The sequence below is a fragment of the Heteronotia binoei genome, chromosome 1, assembly GCF_032191835.1.
Source record: "Heteronotia binoei isolate CCM8104 ecotype False Entrance Well chromosome 1, APGP_CSIRO_Hbin_v1, whole genome shotgun sequence".
Classification (NCBI taxonomy): Eukaryota; Metazoa; Chordata; class Lepidosauria; order Squamata; family Gekkonidae; genus Heteronotia; species Heteronotia binoei.
Window position 1 is genome coordinate 283,878,978 of NC_083223.1, and position 16,466 is coordinate 283,895,443.

The 16,466-nt window shown below is 48.8% G+C and overlaps 1 protein-coding gene across 1 annotated transcript in view; it reads left to right on the forward strand.

Annotated features, from left to right (window-relative positions):
* The window catches only part of MTMR11 (myotubularin related protein 11), a 66,148-nt gene that overhangs the window by 44,633 nt on the left and 5,049 nt on the right, over window positions 1–16,466 (forward strand). The window contains exons 13-16 of the mRNA XM_060257276.1: window positions 1,130–1,302; window positions 2,576–2,746; window positions 5,247–5,495; window positions 8,578–8,856. Coding sequence (XP_060113259.1) covers window positions 1,130–1,302; window positions 2,576–2,746; window positions 5,247–5,495; window positions 8,578–8,856 — 872 coding nt within the window. The remainder of the gene's footprint in view (window positions 1–1,129; window positions 1,303–2,575; window positions 2,747–5,246; window positions 5,496–8,577; window positions 8,857–16,466) is intronic.

Below are 16,466 nucleotides of genomic sequence, written 5' to 3' on the forward strand. Positions count from 1 at the left end.
TGGCATTTTGTGCCATTAATGTATATTTCTAAGAAATTGGTTTGATCGCTTGCTCCTTGGGGTATCTGGGCTAAACTAAATAAAATGAATAAAACTGGGCTAAAACCAATAAAATGAATTTTAACAGGGATAAATGTAAAGTTCTGCATTTAGGTAGGAAAAATCCAATGCATGGTTATAGGATGGGGGAGACTTGTCATAGCAGTAGTATGTGCAAAAAGGATCTAGGGGTCTTAGTGGATCATACGCGGAACATGAGTCAACAGTGTGATGCGGTGGCTAAAAAGGCAAATGCAATTTTGGGCTGTGCCAACAGAAGTCTAGTGTCCAGATCACATGATGTGATGGTATTGCTTTACTCTGCTCTGGTAAGACCTCATCTGGAGTATTGTGTTCAGTTTTGGGCACCACATTTTAAGAAGGATATAGACAAGCTGGAACGGGTCCAGAGGAGGGCGACGAAGATGGTGAGGGGTCTGGAGACCAAGTCCTATGAGGAAAGGTTGAAGGAGCTGGGGATGTTTAGCCTGGAGAGGAGGCGGCTGAGAGGTGATATGATCAAGTATTTGAAGGGCTGTCATATTGAGGATGGGGTGGAATTGTTTTCTGTGGCCCTGAAAAGTAGGACCAGAACCAATGGGTTGAAATTAAATCAAAAGAGTTTCCAGCTCAACTCTAGGAAGAATTTCCTGACAGAGTGATTCCTCAGTGGAATAGGCTTCCTCCTCGGGAGGTGGTAGGCTCTCCTTCCTTGGAGGTTTTTAAACAGAGGCTGGATGGCCACCTGACAGCAATGAAGATCCTGTGAATTTGGGGTAGGCATTTGTGAGTTTCCTGCATTGTGCAGGGGGCTGGACTAGATGACCCTAGAGGTCCCTTCCAGCTCTATGATTCTAGGTTTTTCAACAGAGACTAGATGGCCATCTGACAGCGATGAAGATCCTGTGAATTTGGGGTAGGCATTTGTGGGTTTCCTGCATTGTGCAGGGGGCTGGACTAGATGACCCTGGAGGTCCCTTCCAGCTCTATGATCTCTCGGCCCTGGCCTTCAGGGTAGCCCAGCTTGCGATCTGAACCGATGGCCATGGCACGTTTCTCAACCTCTCTTTTCCCTCCCCTCCTCTCTCAGAAACAGATGACAGGGACCTGAATTGTTTGCTGGCCTCCCTGGTGCAGGTTCTCTCGGACCCCCACACAAGGACCGTCGCAGGGTTCCAGAGCCTGGTGCAGAAGGAGTGGGTGGCCGCTGGGCACCCCTTCCAGCAACGCCTCAACCTGTGGCAGAAAAACGAACGGGAGGAGGTGAGGCCGCTGTCAGGAGGAGGGGAGAAGATGGCCTTGAAAGGCTGAAGAGTGGAAAAGGGGGGGCCTTTCAAACACAGGACATCTAACAACACTGCGGGAAAGCCTCAACCTCTGTGCCCTATGGTTGGCACGCCAGGGGAGTTCTTGGTGTTTGGGGGCAGGGGACCAAGAGTGGGAGGGCTTCTGGAGTTCTGGACCTGCTGGAGGACCTCCTGATGGCCCCTGGGTTTGGCCCACTGGAGGCTGGACTAGATGGACCCTCACTGGTCTGACCCAGCTGGGTTCTTCTCAGGGGAAGGCCTCGGCCTCTCTGCCCTGTTGTTGGCCCTGTAGAGGAACTGGCTGGCCACTGTGTGAGACAGGAGACTGGACTAGATGGACCCTCCCTGGTCTGATCCAGCTGGGTTCTTCTGGTGTTCTTCTCAGGGGAAGGCCTCGGCCTCTCTGCCCTGTTGTTGGCCCTCCAGAGGAACTGGGTGGCCACTGTGTGAGACAGGAGGCTGGACTAGATGGACCCTCCCTGGTCTGATCCAGCTGGGTTCTTCTGGTGTTCTTCTCAGGGGAAGGCCTCAGCCTCTCTGCCCTGTGGTTGGCCCTCCAGAGGAACTGGGTGGCCACTGTGTGAGACAGGAGACTGGACTAGATGGACCTTTCTGATGTTCTTCTCAGGGGAAGGCCTCTGCCTCGGCCTCTCTGCCCTGTTGTTGGCCCTCCAGAGGAACTAGTTAGCCACTGTGTGAGACAGGAGGCTGGACTAGATGGACCGTCCCTGTTCTGACCCAACAGGACTCTTCTGATGTTCCACTGCTCATGCCATTCAGGATTAATTGCCATATGCGTCTTCCTGGGGCAGCCACATTTCTTGCTCCCCAAAGCAGAGCAGTATTATTGGTGGGAAGAGGGCAAGGGATGGTTTCTAATGTGATTTGATGTGAGAGCCGCACTTCAGCGTTGTGCTCTTTGTGCTCCCCCCCCCCACTTTGATGTGAGAGCCAGTTTGGTGTCATGGTTGAGTCTGCGGACTCCTATCTGGGAGAACCGAGTTTGATTCTCCACCCCTCCACTTTCAGGTGCTGGAATGGCCTTGGGTCAGCGAGAGCTTTCACAGAAGTTGTCCTTGAAAGGGCAGCTTCTGTCAGAGCGCTTTCAGCTCAACCCACCTCACAGGGTGTCTGTTGTTGTGGGGGAGGAAGGTAAAGGATATTGTGACCGCTCTGAGATTCAGAGTATAGGGAGGGATATAAATCCAATGTCGTCTTCTTCTTCACAGTCTCCTGTGTTCCTTCTCTTCCTGGACTGCATCTGGCAGCTGCTACAGCAATTCCCACAGTCCTTTGAGTTCACGGAGGCCTACCTGTTGGCCCTTCATGACAGCACCTGTGTTCCATTTTTCAGCACCTTCCTATTCAATTGCCAGTGGGAAAGAGGGCGGAACAACCAGGTGAGCTGGTGGGGGGGGCAGCGGAAAGAAACCCTGCAGGTCCTGACCAGGTGTGAGAAGAACAGTTCAGAGCAATGGCCACCATGCCATATAGTGTCCTGACCCACTGATGGAGCTCCTGATGGCATCTGGGTTTTTTTGGCCTCTGTGTGACACAGAGTGTTGGACTGGATGGGCCATTGGCCTGATCCAACATGGCTTCTCTTATGTGACACAGAGTGTTGGACTGGATGGGCCATTGGCCTGATCCAACATGGCTTCTCTTATGTGACACAGAGTGTTGGACTGGATGGGCTACTGGCCTGATCCAACATGGCTTCTCTTATGTTCTTATGTGCAACACAGAGTGTTGGGCTGGATGGGCCACTGGCCTGATCCAACAGGGCTTCTCTTATGTTCTTATGTGCAACACAGAGTGTTGGGCTGGATGGGCCACTGGCCTGATCCAACATGGTTTCTCTTATGTTCTTATGTGCAACACAGAGTGTTGGGCTGGATGGGCCACTGGCCTGATCCAACATGGCTTCTCTTATGTGCAACACAGAGTGTTGGGCTGGATGGGCCACTGGCCTGATCCAACAGGGCTTCTCTTATGTTCTTATGTGTGACACAGAGTGTTGGACTGGAGGGGCCACTGGCTTCTCTTATGTTCTTATGTGCAACACAGAGTGTTGGGCTGGATCGGCCACTGGCCTGATCCAACAGGGCTTCTCTTATGTTCTTATGTGTGACACAGAGTGTTGGACTGGAGGGGCCACTGGCCTGATCCAACAGGGCTTCTCTTATGTTCTTATGTGTGACACAGAGTGTTGGACTGGAGGGGCCATTGGCCTGATCCAACAGTGCTTCTCTTCTGTTCTTATGTGACACATAGTGTTGGACTGGAGGGGCCACTGGCCTGATCCAACAGGGCTTCTCTTATGTTCTTATGTGACACAGAGTGTTGGACTGGAGGGGCCATTGGCCTGATCCAACATGGCTTCTCTTATGTGACACAGAGTGTTGGACTGGAGGGGCCACTGGCCTGATCCAGCAGGGCTTCTCTTCTGTTCTTATGTGACACAGAGTGTTGTACTGGAGTTGCCACTGGCCTGATCCAACAGGGCTTCTCTTCTGTTCTTATGTGACACAGAGTGTTGGACTGGAGGGGCCATTGGCCTGATCCAACAGGGCTTCTTTTCTGTTCTTAAGTTCAGCCTTCACATCTTTGGAAAGCGACCCTGAAGTCTAGAAGAGTGACTTTTGTTTTCAAAAGAGGGAACTTTACAAAAATGAGAATAGACTTCAGGGTCTTTTTTGTAGCAGGAACTCCTTTGCATACCCCCCCCCCCCATGTAGGCAGTCTCCTGGAGCTTCCAGTAGACTCTGTAAGATTATCCCTGTAAGTTCTTAGAGTATTGGCTGCATCATGGGTGTGTGGCCTAAGATGCAAAGGAGCTCCTGCTGCAAAAAAAGCCCTGTGAGTATTTGAAAAGAAGCTAAAGGGGGAAACACAAGAGAGTCAGATCCCTAAAGGATGCTTGGAAGCGGTCTAAAACCACGCCAATTGAAGCCTAGATAGAATGCATTTGCTCAGGTTAGGAAAGGTATTACCAAGTTTAAAAGGACAGAGAAACAAACTGGGATCACACTTTAAAACCCCCAAAACAATCACTGTGTTATGGCTACAATAACCTGTGGCTAATTCTGCTCCATATGTTGATCCAATCCTCTCTTGAAGCTGGCTGTGCTTGCAGCTGCCACCACCTCTTGTGGCAGTGAATTCCGCATGTTAATCATCCTTTGGGTGAAGAAGGACTTCCTTTTATCCGTTTTAACCTGTCTGCTCAGCAATTTCATCAAATGCCCACGAGTTCTCGCATTGTGAGAAAGGGAGAAAAGTCCTTCTTTCTTTACCTTCTCTATCCCATGCATAATCTTGCAAACCTCTCTCATGTCACCCCGCAGTCGACATTTCTCCAAGCTAAAGAGCCCCAAGCGTTTTAACCTTTCTTCATAGGGAAAGCGTTCCAACCCTTGAATCGTTCTAGTTGCCCCTTTCTGCACTTTTTCCACTGCTAGAATATCTTTTTTGAGGTGTGGTGACCAGAATTGTACACAGTCCTGCACCACCGATTTCTACAGGGGCACTTTGTAGTATTTCCTTTTGTCCATCTTGAACCTCCTGCCCATCAGTTTCATTGGGTGCCCTCAAGTTCTAGCTCTTTGGGACAGGGAGAAAACGTCTCTTTGCCAGACGGCCGTCTAGCCTCTGCTGAAAAACCTTCAAAAAAGGAGAGCCCACCACCTGCTGAGGAAACCTGTTCCACCGAGGAACCCCTCTAACTGTCAGGAAGTTCTTCCTAAAGTTTAGCTTGTTTTCTAGTATTAGTTCCTTGAATGCTAGCCACTAGGGAAATCACTTATTCAAGTCAAGTCAGAGGAGAGGCTTGGAGAATGCATTAAAGTTGCTTTCTTTCCACTTCTCTCTCCTCCTTTCCCTCTTCCCCTTTCTCCCCAGCACCGTTTTCTCAATCAACTTTACACTCCTATAAACGGCTGGCGAGAGACCCTGTGTCTCGAAATCCTGCCGAAGGACAGCTACCCTGCCAAGGAAGCGGGGGGTGCCTCTTTGCCCACCGTCTGGGACTGGGGTCTGAGATACAGCCTTCAGCAGAGAGCGCAGTTCCGGAACCCCAGCTACCAACACAGCAGCAGCAGCAAAGAGCCTGTGCAGAATGGGAACTTCCTGCCCCAAACCAGCAACAAGGTCTGTATTGCATGTATAAAAGAACGAGGGACATTTTGTAAGAGTTTAGAGCAGGGGTCTCCAACAGGGCGCCTCTAGGCAGCACACTGCCAGCTGACATTTTCCCAAGTGCTTTCAGGAAGTGGGAGGGGCTAAGTGAGCTTTTGCTCAGGAGGGCATCTGATTGGCTGCGCAGATTAAAAGGCATCCTGTTAACAGAGGCTAGGGTTGCCAAATCCAATTCAAGAAATATCTGGGGACTTTGGGGATGGAGCCAGGAGACTTTGGGGGTGGAGCCAGGAGCAAGAGTGTGACAAGCATAATTGAACTCCAAAGGGAGTTCTGGCAATCACTTTTAAAGGGACCGCACACCTTTTAAAGGCAGCTTCTGGGAGAAGCTTTTAGGGCAGCTTCTGGGAGAGCTCTCTCAGCCCCACCCACCTCACAGGGTGTCTGTTGTGGGAAAGGAAGGGAAAGGAGATTGTAGGCCACTCTGAGACTCTGTCCTTGAAAGGGCAGCTTCTGGGAGAGCTCTCTCAGCCCCACCCACCTCACAGGGTGTCTGTTGTGGAGGAGGAAGGGAAAGGAGATTGTAGGCCGCTCTGAGACTCTGTCCTTGAAAGGGCAGCTTCTGGGAGAGCTCTCTCAGCCCCAGCCACCTCACAGGGTGTCTGTTGTGGAGGAGGAAGGGAAAGGAGATTGTGAGCTGCTCTGAGACTCTGAGCTTCGGAGTGGAGGGCGGGATATAAATCCAATGTTGTCTTCTTAAATGCCTTCCCTGCATTGCAAATAATGAAGGATAGGGGCACCTTCTTTTGGGGCTCATAGCATTGGACCCCCTGGCCCAATCTTTTTGAAACTTGGAGGGTGTTTTGAGGAGAGGCACTGGATGCTGTGCTGCAAATTCGGTGCCTCTACCTCAAAAAATAGCATCCCCCAAGCCCTAGTTACCCACAGATCTTCTCCATTATCTCCTATGGGAATTGGTCTCCAAAGGGAATAATGGAGTGCCCAGCAGACATTTCCCTCCCCCCACGCTTTCTGATGACCCTGAAGCTAGGGGAGACCCTCCAAACTAGGGGATCCCCTGCCACCACCTGGGGATTAGGCAGAGCAAGAAAAACACCATGCACCAAATGTTGCAATATAAGTGCAAAACACTCTTTTACTCAACCACTTTATCACTGTAATTCTTAAATGTCCTTCAAAGCAAGTAAGCAGTCCTTAGTAGAAATGCAAACTTTAAATGTTGCCAGGTAAAATCTGCTGTCTTCTTGTCTTTCTGTTGAGAGATGCAGATAGCCCGGCTGTTCCTCTTGGAAGAGTAATTCAAGTTTTCTTCTTTGCCTTCCTGGCCTGTTCCTTGAAGTTTTTTGATTCCTCTATTTTCCTTTTAGAACTACGGTCCAAAATGGGTCTCCTAAATCTGTAGGATGTGCCCTCATCCCCTGAACTTACTATAATGTCATCACCCGTTTCATTTTCAGAATTAGGTGTCGTGAGATCTGCCCACGAAACTCTTTTCCTATTGAACTGATTTCCCATTGAATACCACCTTTGAGTTCTCATAATCCCTAGCATCACGTTTATATTTCTTAATTTTCACCTCCTTGATTTTAGACTCAAACTCCTTTAACATGCTGAAGGTTAACTTCTGTAAAATCATACTCTGTATTTTGCATGTTAAGTTCTGGAGTGTAAAAATAGCAGCCAGAGGAAGTGTAAAGGGAAACACGAACTTGAACCTAGGACTCGTGTCGCTGCTACTGCACCTGTTGAATCACTCTTCCAAGAGGAACAGCCGGGCTATCTGCGTCTCTCAACAGAAAGACAAGAAGACAGCAGATTTTACCAGGCAACATTTAAAGTTTGCGTTTCTACTAAGGACTGCTTACTTGCTTTGAAGGACATTTAAGAATTACAGTGATAAAGTGGTTGAGTAAAAGAGTGTTTTGCACTTATATTGCAATATTTGGTGCATGGTGTTTTTCTTGCTTTGCCTAAACTCCACACTGCAAGTTTCCTTATTCACCGCCCACCTGGGGTTTCACAACCCTAACAGAGCTTCTGTCTCAAACGTCCGAGAATTACTGTTAGGCTCCATATAGCCTTGCTCCTTGACATTTAGCCTTGCTCCTTGACAATGCAATTTTGGGCTGTATCGACAGAAGTATAGTGTCCAGATCACGTGATGTGATGGTATCGCTTTCCTCTGCTCTGGTGGGACCTCCCCTGGAGTCTTGTGTTCAGTTTTGGGCACCACATTTTAAGAAGGATATAGACAAGCTGGAAGGGTCCAGAGGAGGGTGATGAAGATGGTGAGGGGTCTGGAGCAAGTCCTATGAGGAAAGGCTGAAGGAGCTGGGGATGTTTAGCCTGGAGAGGAGGCGGCTGAGAGGTGATGTGATCACCATCTTCAAGTACTTGAAGGGCTGTCCTATAGAGGATGGTGTGGAATTGTTTTCTGTGGCCCTGGAAGGTAGGACCAGAACCAATGGGTTGAAATTAAATCAAAAGAACTTCCGGCTCTACATTAGGAAGAACTTCCTGACCATTAGAGCGATTCCTCAGTGGAATAGGCTTCCTCCTTGGGAGGTGGTGGGCTCTCCTTCCTTGGAGGTTTTGAAGCAGAGGCTAGATGGCCATCTGACAGCAATGGGGATCCTGTGAATTTAGGGGGAGGTGTTTGTGAGTTTCCTGCCTTATGAAGGGGGTTGGACTAGATGATCCTGGAGGTCTCTTCCAATTCTATGACTGTTAAGAGCGGTTCCTCAGTGGAACAGGCTTCCTCAGGAGGTGGTGGGCTCTCCTTCCTTGGAGGTTTTTCAACAGAGGCTGGATGGCCGTCTGACAGCAATGAAGATCCTGTGAATTGAGGGGGAGTTATTTGTGAGTTTCCTGCATCGTGCAGGGGGTTGGACTAGATGACCCAGGAGGTCCCCTTCCAACTCTAGGATTCTATGATTTTGTGGTTAACAGCAGCCGTTTTGTGACTGTGCTCCAAAGCTGCCCACAGGCTCAAAAAGGTTGAGGACTTCTGGATTGGAGGCTGTTCCCTGGTTTTTATCCCGTTCTGAGTTTTTTCCTTTGTTTGCTCCTGCAGGTGGAAAACCCTCCTGGGAGCTGGGCCATGTTCTTATCCTCCAAGGGCTCTTTGTCTCTTCAAACGCAGCTCTTTCCTTGGAAGAACGGCTCCCTTTCCAAAAAGTTCTCCCGGTGGGCTCTGCTGTCGGAGGGCCCCGGGGAACAGGACAGGCCTTCCAGAGGCAAACCCGGCCCCCGCCACCTTCCCCGCAAGGATCGGCTGCTCCTCCCGTTGCCTGCAGGGCCTTTTATCCGGTTATGGAGAAGATGCTACCTTCGTGGGAGCCCAGAAGTTCAGGTAAGAATGCTAGTGCGGAAGATGGAGGCTGCTTGTGAAAGACGGAAGTCCCACGTGTGAAGCTCAACAACCAAACCAGAATATGCAAATCATAAATAAATCATAAGCAGGTCAGGTAGTTTAGAGAGCAGTTGGAATTCCAGGGAATCTCCAGCCCCCGCCTAGAGGCTAAGCCAGGGGTGTCAAACATGCGGCCAGGGGGCCATATCCGGCCCCCAGAGGGCTCCTATCAGGCCCCCGAGCAACTGGCTGTCATCTGCTTCCTTCTCCCTCTCTCTTCCTTCCTCCTGCATCACAGCTTGCTTTCCCAGGCTTGCTGATTTGCACAGGAGCTACAGAGCAAAACCTCTGTTTTCTCCATTGGCTGCGTCTCCTCCTTCGGGGAGGAAGGTGGGAAGAGCTTGCTTTGTTCTCTCAATCACACAGCAGAGCTACTGACCAAAGCTTCCCTTCCTTCTATTGGCTGAGGCTCCTCCCTTGGGGAGGAAGGGGGGAGGGGTAGCTTGCTTTGCCAGGCTCTCTCAATCACACAGCAGAGCTACTGAGCCAAGCCTCTCTCCCTTCTGTTGGCTGAGGCTCCTCCTCCTCCTGGTTCCCTGGGGATGGAAGGAAAGAGCCAGAGCTTCCTTTGCCCACTTCCCTGGATCCCATGGGAGAAATACAAAGAAAGCACCTTTAAGACCAACAAGTGCTAATGTTTTAAGCATGTTTTAAATTTGTTTGTTTTTTTAAATCTCTAATTGTGTTTGTCTGTGTCCTTTGTAAAGCTTGTTATCTCTGCTACGTAATCTTAAATAGTTATGCTCATGGTCTGGCCCGACAAGGTCTCATTTATGTCTCTTCTAGCCCTCATAACTAAACGGGATGAACACAGTAAAGTTGGGAAGTAGGGGAGACCCGTGTTCTACAAAAAGTCAATTTCAGTTAAATTTACAAGACTATGCTGTAGCTGCTCAGTACAAAGAATTTTTTTAAAGACTCACTGTTGAAGGAATATCTCATACTATTTTAAAAAATATAATGTATACATCCAAAATTATAAATCAAGATTACAATAAAGCATTTGCCATTTTTCATCATGAAAGAGTCCATGTAGAGTAAAGACTTCCAAGGAGTGCAAAGTCCTAGTAGTAATTATGGATATATACATTATATGTTATAAAATAGTATGAGAAGGTGAAAAGAAAAGATTCACCCAGCTGAATGCAGATTTCCAGAGAACAGCAAGGAGAGATAAGGAGGCCTTGCTAAAGGAGCAATGCAAAGCAACAGAGGAAAATAATAGAATGGGAAGAACAAGAGATCTCTTCAAGAAAATTGGAGAAATCAAGGGAACGTTTCGTGCAAAGATGGCCATGATAAAGGACAAAAACGGTAGGGACCTAACAGAAGCAGAAGAGATCAGGAAGAGGTGGCAAGAATACACAGAAGAAGTATACAAGAAGGATCGCAATGTCCTTGACAACTATGACAGTGAAATCGCTGACCTTGAGTCAGACATTTTGGAGTGTGAAGTCAAATGGGCCTTAGAAAGCATTACTAACAACAAAGCGAGTGGAGATGACAGCATCCCAGTTGAGCTATGCAAAGTCCTAAATGATGATGGAAGGTCAGAAGCTGAAGCTGAAATACTTTGTCCACCCAATGAGAAGGGAGCACTCCCTGGAGAAGACCCTGATGCTGGGAAAGAGAAGGCCAAAGAAGAAGGGGATGACAAAAGAGGAGATGGCTGGACAGCGTTACTGATGTAACTAACATGAATTTGAGCAGACTTCGGAGGATGGTGGAATACAGACGGCCTGGCGTGACTTGGTCCTGGGGTTGAAAAGAGTCGGACTTGACTGTGCGACTGAACAACAAAATTGAAGGACTATCTCATACTATTTTATGACATATAATGTATATATCCAAAATTATAAATCAAAATTACAATAAAGCATTTTCCATTTTCCATCATGAAAGAGTCCATGTAGAGTGAAGACTCCAAGGAGTGCACAGCCCTAGTAGTAATTTCGGATATATACATTATATGTTATAAAATAGCTTGAGATATTCCTTCAATAGTGAGTCTTTTAAAAAATTCTTTGTACCGAGCAGCTACAGCGTAGTCTTGTAAATTTCATTGAAACTGACTTTTGTGTGGAACAGGGGTCTCCCCTCCTTCCCGCCTAGAGGTTGGCAACTGTCTCTCCCCTGCCTCCCAGTCGCAACCCCCTTTCGGCTTCCAGTCGCCATCCGGTGGTGAACCGAAATTTGTTCAGCCTTGTGACTTGCTTGTTCATTTGCTTAATTAAAAGATCTGTCTTTTTAATTAAAAGCCCCGTGGCACAGAGTTTTAAAGCTGCAGTACTGCAGTCCTAAGCTCTGCTCACGACCTGAGTTTGATCCCCGGCGGAAGCTGGGTTTTCAGGTAGCTGGCTCCAGGTTGACTCAGCCTTCCATCCTTCCGAGGTGGGTCAAATGAGTCCCCAGCTTGTGGGGGGAAAGTGTAGATGACTGGGGAAGGCAAGGGCAAACCACCCCGTAAAAAGTCTGCAGTGAAAACGTTGTGAGAGCAACATCACCCCAGAGTCAGAAACGACTGGTGCTTGCACAGGGGACCTTTCCTTTCCTTCCACCTCCGTGCCCAGAAGGGCAATTGAGATGCACAAAGACAGGGCTGTTTTAGGCGAAAAGGGAACATTGCGGCATCTTAGAGGCAAACAGACTTATGGTGACATCATCCGTCATGGGCTGGTGGGGGGGTGAAGGTTACCAAAGCTGATACTGCAATACAGCGGAACAAAGCAGGAGACCAGATAGGGTTGCCAACCTCCAGGTGTGGCCTGGAGATCTCATGGAATTATAGGTGATCTCCAGACGATGGGAGGCCAGCTTGGAGAGCCAGTTTGGTGTAGTGGTTAAGTGTGCGGACTCATATCTGGGAGAACCGGGTTTGATTCCCCACTCCTCCACTTGCACCTGCTGGAATGGCCTTGGGTCAGCCAGAGCTCTCTTATCTGGGAGAAATGGGTTTGATTTCCCCCTTCTCCACTTGCAGCTGCTGGAATGGCCTTGAGTCAGCCAGAGCCCTGGCAGAGGTTGTCCTTCAAAGGGCAGCTGCTGTGAGAGCCCTCTGCAGTCCCACCCACCTCACAGGGTGTCTATTGTGGGGGAGGAAGGGAAAGTAGATTTTAGGCCGCTCTGAGACTCTTTCCTTGAAAGGGCAGTTTCTGGGAGAGTCCTCACCCCTACCCACCTCACAGGGTGTCCGTTGTGGGGGAGGAAGGGAAAGGAGATTGTAGGCCGCTCTGAGACTCTGTCCTTGAAAGGGCAGTTTCTGGGAGAGTCCTCAGCCCCACCCACCTCACAGGGTATCTGTTGTGTGGGGAGGAAGGTAAAGGAGATTGTGAGCCGCTCTGAGACTCTTCGGAGTGGAGGGCGGGATATAAATCTAATATCTTCATCTACCTCACAGGGTGTCTGTTGTGGGGGAGGAAGGGAAAAGAGATTGTGAGCCGCTCTGAGACTCTTCGGAGTGGAGGGCGGGATATAAATCCAATATCTTCATCTACCTCACAGGGTGTCTGTTGTGGGGGAGGAAGGGAAAGGAGATTGTGAGCCGCTCTGAGACTCTTCGGAGTGGAGGGCGGGATATAAATCCAATATCTTCATCTACCTCACAGGGTGTCTGTTGTGGGAGAGGAAGATAAAGGAGATTGTGAGCCGCTTTGAGACTCTTTGGAGTGGAGGGCGGGATATAAATCCAATATCTTCATCTACCTCACAGGGTGTCTGTTGTGGGGGAGGAAGGTAGAGGAGATTGTAGGCCGCTCTGAGACTCTTCGGAGTGGAGGGCGGGATATAAATCCGATATCTTCATCTACCTCACAGGGTGTCTGTTGTGGGGGAGGAAGGGGAAGGAGATTGTGAGCCGCTCTGAGACTCTTCGGAGTGGAGGGCAGGATATAAATCCAATATCTTCATCTACCTCACAGGGTGTCTGTTGTGGGAGAGGAAGATAAAGGAGATTGTGAGCCGCTCTGAGACTCTTCGGAGTGGAGGGCGGGATAGAAATCCAATATCTTCATCTACCTCACAGGGTGTCTGTTGTGGGGGGGGGAAGGGAAAGGGGATTGTGAGCTGCTCTGAGACTCTTCGGAGTGGAGGGCGGGATATAAATCCAGTATCTTCATCTACCTCACAGGGTGTCTGTTGTGGGGGAGGAAGGGAAAGGAGATTGTGAGCCACTCTGAGACTCTTCGGAGTGGAGGGCGGGATAGAAATCCAATATCTTCATCTACCTCACAGGGTGTCTGTTGTGGGGGAGGAAGGGGAAGGAGATTGTGAGCCGCTTTGAGACTCTTCGGAGTGGAGGGCGGGATATAAATCCGATATCTTCATCTACCTCACAGGGTGTCTGTTGTGGGGGAGGAAGGAGAAGGAGATTGTGAGCCGCTCTGAGACTCTTTGGAGTGGAGGGCAGGATATAAATCCAATATCTTCATCTACCTCACAGGGTGTCTGTTGTGGGAGAGGAAGATAAAGGAGATTGTGAGCCGCTCTGAGACTCTTCGGAGTGGAGGGCGGGATAGAAATCCAATATCTTCATCTACCTCACAGGGTGTCTGTTGTGGGGGGAGGGGAAGATAAAGGAGATTGTGAGCCGCTCTGAGACTCTTCGGAGTGGAGGGCGGGATATAAATCCAATATCTTCTTCTTCCCCTGGAGAAAATGGCTGCTTTGGAGGGTGGGGCTCTGAGGCATTACACACTGATGATGTCACTCCCCAGAGTCCATCTAGGTTGCCATCCCCCAGGTGGGGCCTGGAGACCTCTCCCAATTTCATCTGATCTCCAAACTACAGAGAGGGCTTCTTTGGAAGGTGAATGATATGCCGCTGCTATGTATTTAGTCAGACATGGTCAAAAAAGGGTTGCCAGGTCTAATTCAAGAAATATCTGGGGACTTTGGGGGTGGAGCCAGGAGACATTGGGGGTGGAGCCTGGAGACATTGGGGGTGGAGCCAGGAACAAGGTTGTGACGAGCAGGATTGAACTGCAAAGGGAGTTCTGGCCATTACATTTGAAGGGACCGCACACTTTTTAAATGCCTTCCTTCCATAGGAAATAATGGATATGGGCACCTTCTTTGGGGGGATCCTAGAGTTGGACCCCCTGGTCCAATCTTTTTGAAACTTGGAGGGTGTTTTGAGGAGAGGCACAGGATGCTATGCTGAAAATTTGGTGCCTCTATCTTAAAAATCAGCCCCCCTTGAGCCTCAGATACCTGTGCATCAATTCTCCATTAAACCCTGTGGGAATCGGTCTCCATAAGGAACAATGGAGTGCCCAGCAGACATTTCCCCTCCCCCCCACTTTCTGAAGACCCTGAAGCTGGGGGGGTGGGGAAGGCCTCCAAACCAGTTGCTTTAGCGTTGCCAACTTCCAGGTGGCAAGCAACCAAAGCGAAACACAGATATGGGTTGCAGAGACACAAAACAATGCTTCCATGTATAAATTAGTCTCAATTGTGCTTAAGAACATAAGAACATAAGAGAAGCCATGTTGGATCAGGCCAACGGCCCATCAAGTCCAACACTCTGTGTCACACAGTGGCAAAAAATGTTATATACACACATACACTGTGGCTAATAGCCACTGATGGACCTGTGCTCCATACACTGTGGCTAATAGCCACTGATGGACCTGTGCTCCATACACTGTGGCTAATAGCCACTGATGGACCTGTGCTCCATATTTTTATCTAAACCCCTCTTGAAGGTGGCTATACTTGTGGCCGCCACCACCTCCTGTGGCAGTGAATTCCACATGTTAATCACCCTTTGGGTGAAGAAGTACTTCCTTTTATCCGTCTTAACCTGTCTGCTCAGCAATTTCATCGAATGCCCACGAGTTCTTGTATTGTGAGAAAGGGAGAAAAGTACTTCTTTCTCTACTTTCTCCATTCCATGCATTATCTTGTAAACCTCTATCATGTCACCCCGCAGTCGACGTTTCTCCAAGCTAAAGAGTCCCAAGCGTTTCAACCTTTCTTCATAGGGAAAGTGCTCCAGCCCTTTAATCATTCTAGTTGCCCTTCTCTGCACCTTCTCTAAAGCTATAATATCCTTTTTGAGGTGCGGCGACCAGAACTGCACACAGTACTCCAAATGAGACCGCACCATCGATTTATACAGGGGCATTATGATACTGGCTGATTTGTTTTCAATTCCCTTCCTAATAATTCCCAGCATGGCATTGGCCTTTTTTATTGCAAACGCACACTGTCTTGACACTTTCAGTGAGTTATCTATCATGACCCCAAGATCTCTCTCTTGATCAGTCTCTGCCAGTTCACACCCCATCAACTTGTATTTGTAGCTGGGATTCTTAGCCCCAATGTGCATTACTTTGCACTTGGCCACATTGAACCGCATCTGCCACGTTGACGCCCACTCACCCAGCCTCAACAGATCCCTTTGGAGTTCCTCACAATCCTCTCTGGTTCTCACCACCCTGAACAATTTAGTGTCATCCGCAAACTTGGCCACTTCACTGCTCACTCCGAACTCTAAATCATTTATGAACAAGTTAAAAAGCATGGGACCCAGTACCGAGCCCTGCGGCACCCCACTGCTTACCGTCCTCCACTGCGAAGACTGCCCATTTATACTCACTCTCTGCTTCCTATTACTCAGCCAGTTTTTGATCCACAAGAGGACCTGTCCTTTTACTCCATGATTCTCAAGCTTTCTAAGGAGCCTTTGATGAGGAACTTTATCAAAAGCTTTCTGGAAGTCAAGGTAAACAACATCTATCGGGTCTCCTTTGTCCACATGTTTGTTCACCCCCTCAAAGAAATGCAACAGGTTAGTGAGGCAAGATCTTCCCTTGCAGAACCCATGCTGAGTCTTCCTCAATAACCCGTGTTCATCAATGTGCCTACTCATTCTGTCCTTGATAATGGTTTCTACCAACTTTCCCGGTATTGAAGTCAGACTGACTGGCCTGTGCTTCCGAAAGCTAAAACAAATAAAGTTACTCTAACACAAAAATATAACTGGCCTTATCAAAATATATTTATAGCAAATGAAACATTAGCAGGGGAAGAGCCAAATGCCTAAGGATGTATATATATAAATTTAAAAGTGCACAGAGGGAATTTCCTTTTTCTTAAGGCAATGAACATATGAACATATGAAGCTGCCTTATACTGAATCAGACCCTGGGTCCATCAAAGTCAGTCTTGTCTCCTCAGACTGGCAGCCGCTCTCCAGGGTCTCAAGCTGAGGTTTTTCACACCTATTTGCTTGGACCCTTTTAGTTGGAGATGCCAGGGATTGAACCTAGGACCTTCTGCTTCCCAAGCAGATGCTCTACCACTGAGCCACCATCCCTCCCCTTAACTGGCAGTGGCTCTCCAGGGTCTCAAGCTGAGGTTTTTCACAGCTACTTGCCTGGACCCTTTTGAGTTGGAGATGCTGGGGATTGAACCTGGGACCTTCTGCTTACCAAGCAGATGCTCTACCATTGAGCCACCATCCCTCTCTCCCTCCCTTCCTAAAAGGTGCAGGTTCAGTCTCCTGTGAAGCAAAGAGAACAAAGGACCACCTTAAGAACGCCAAGGGG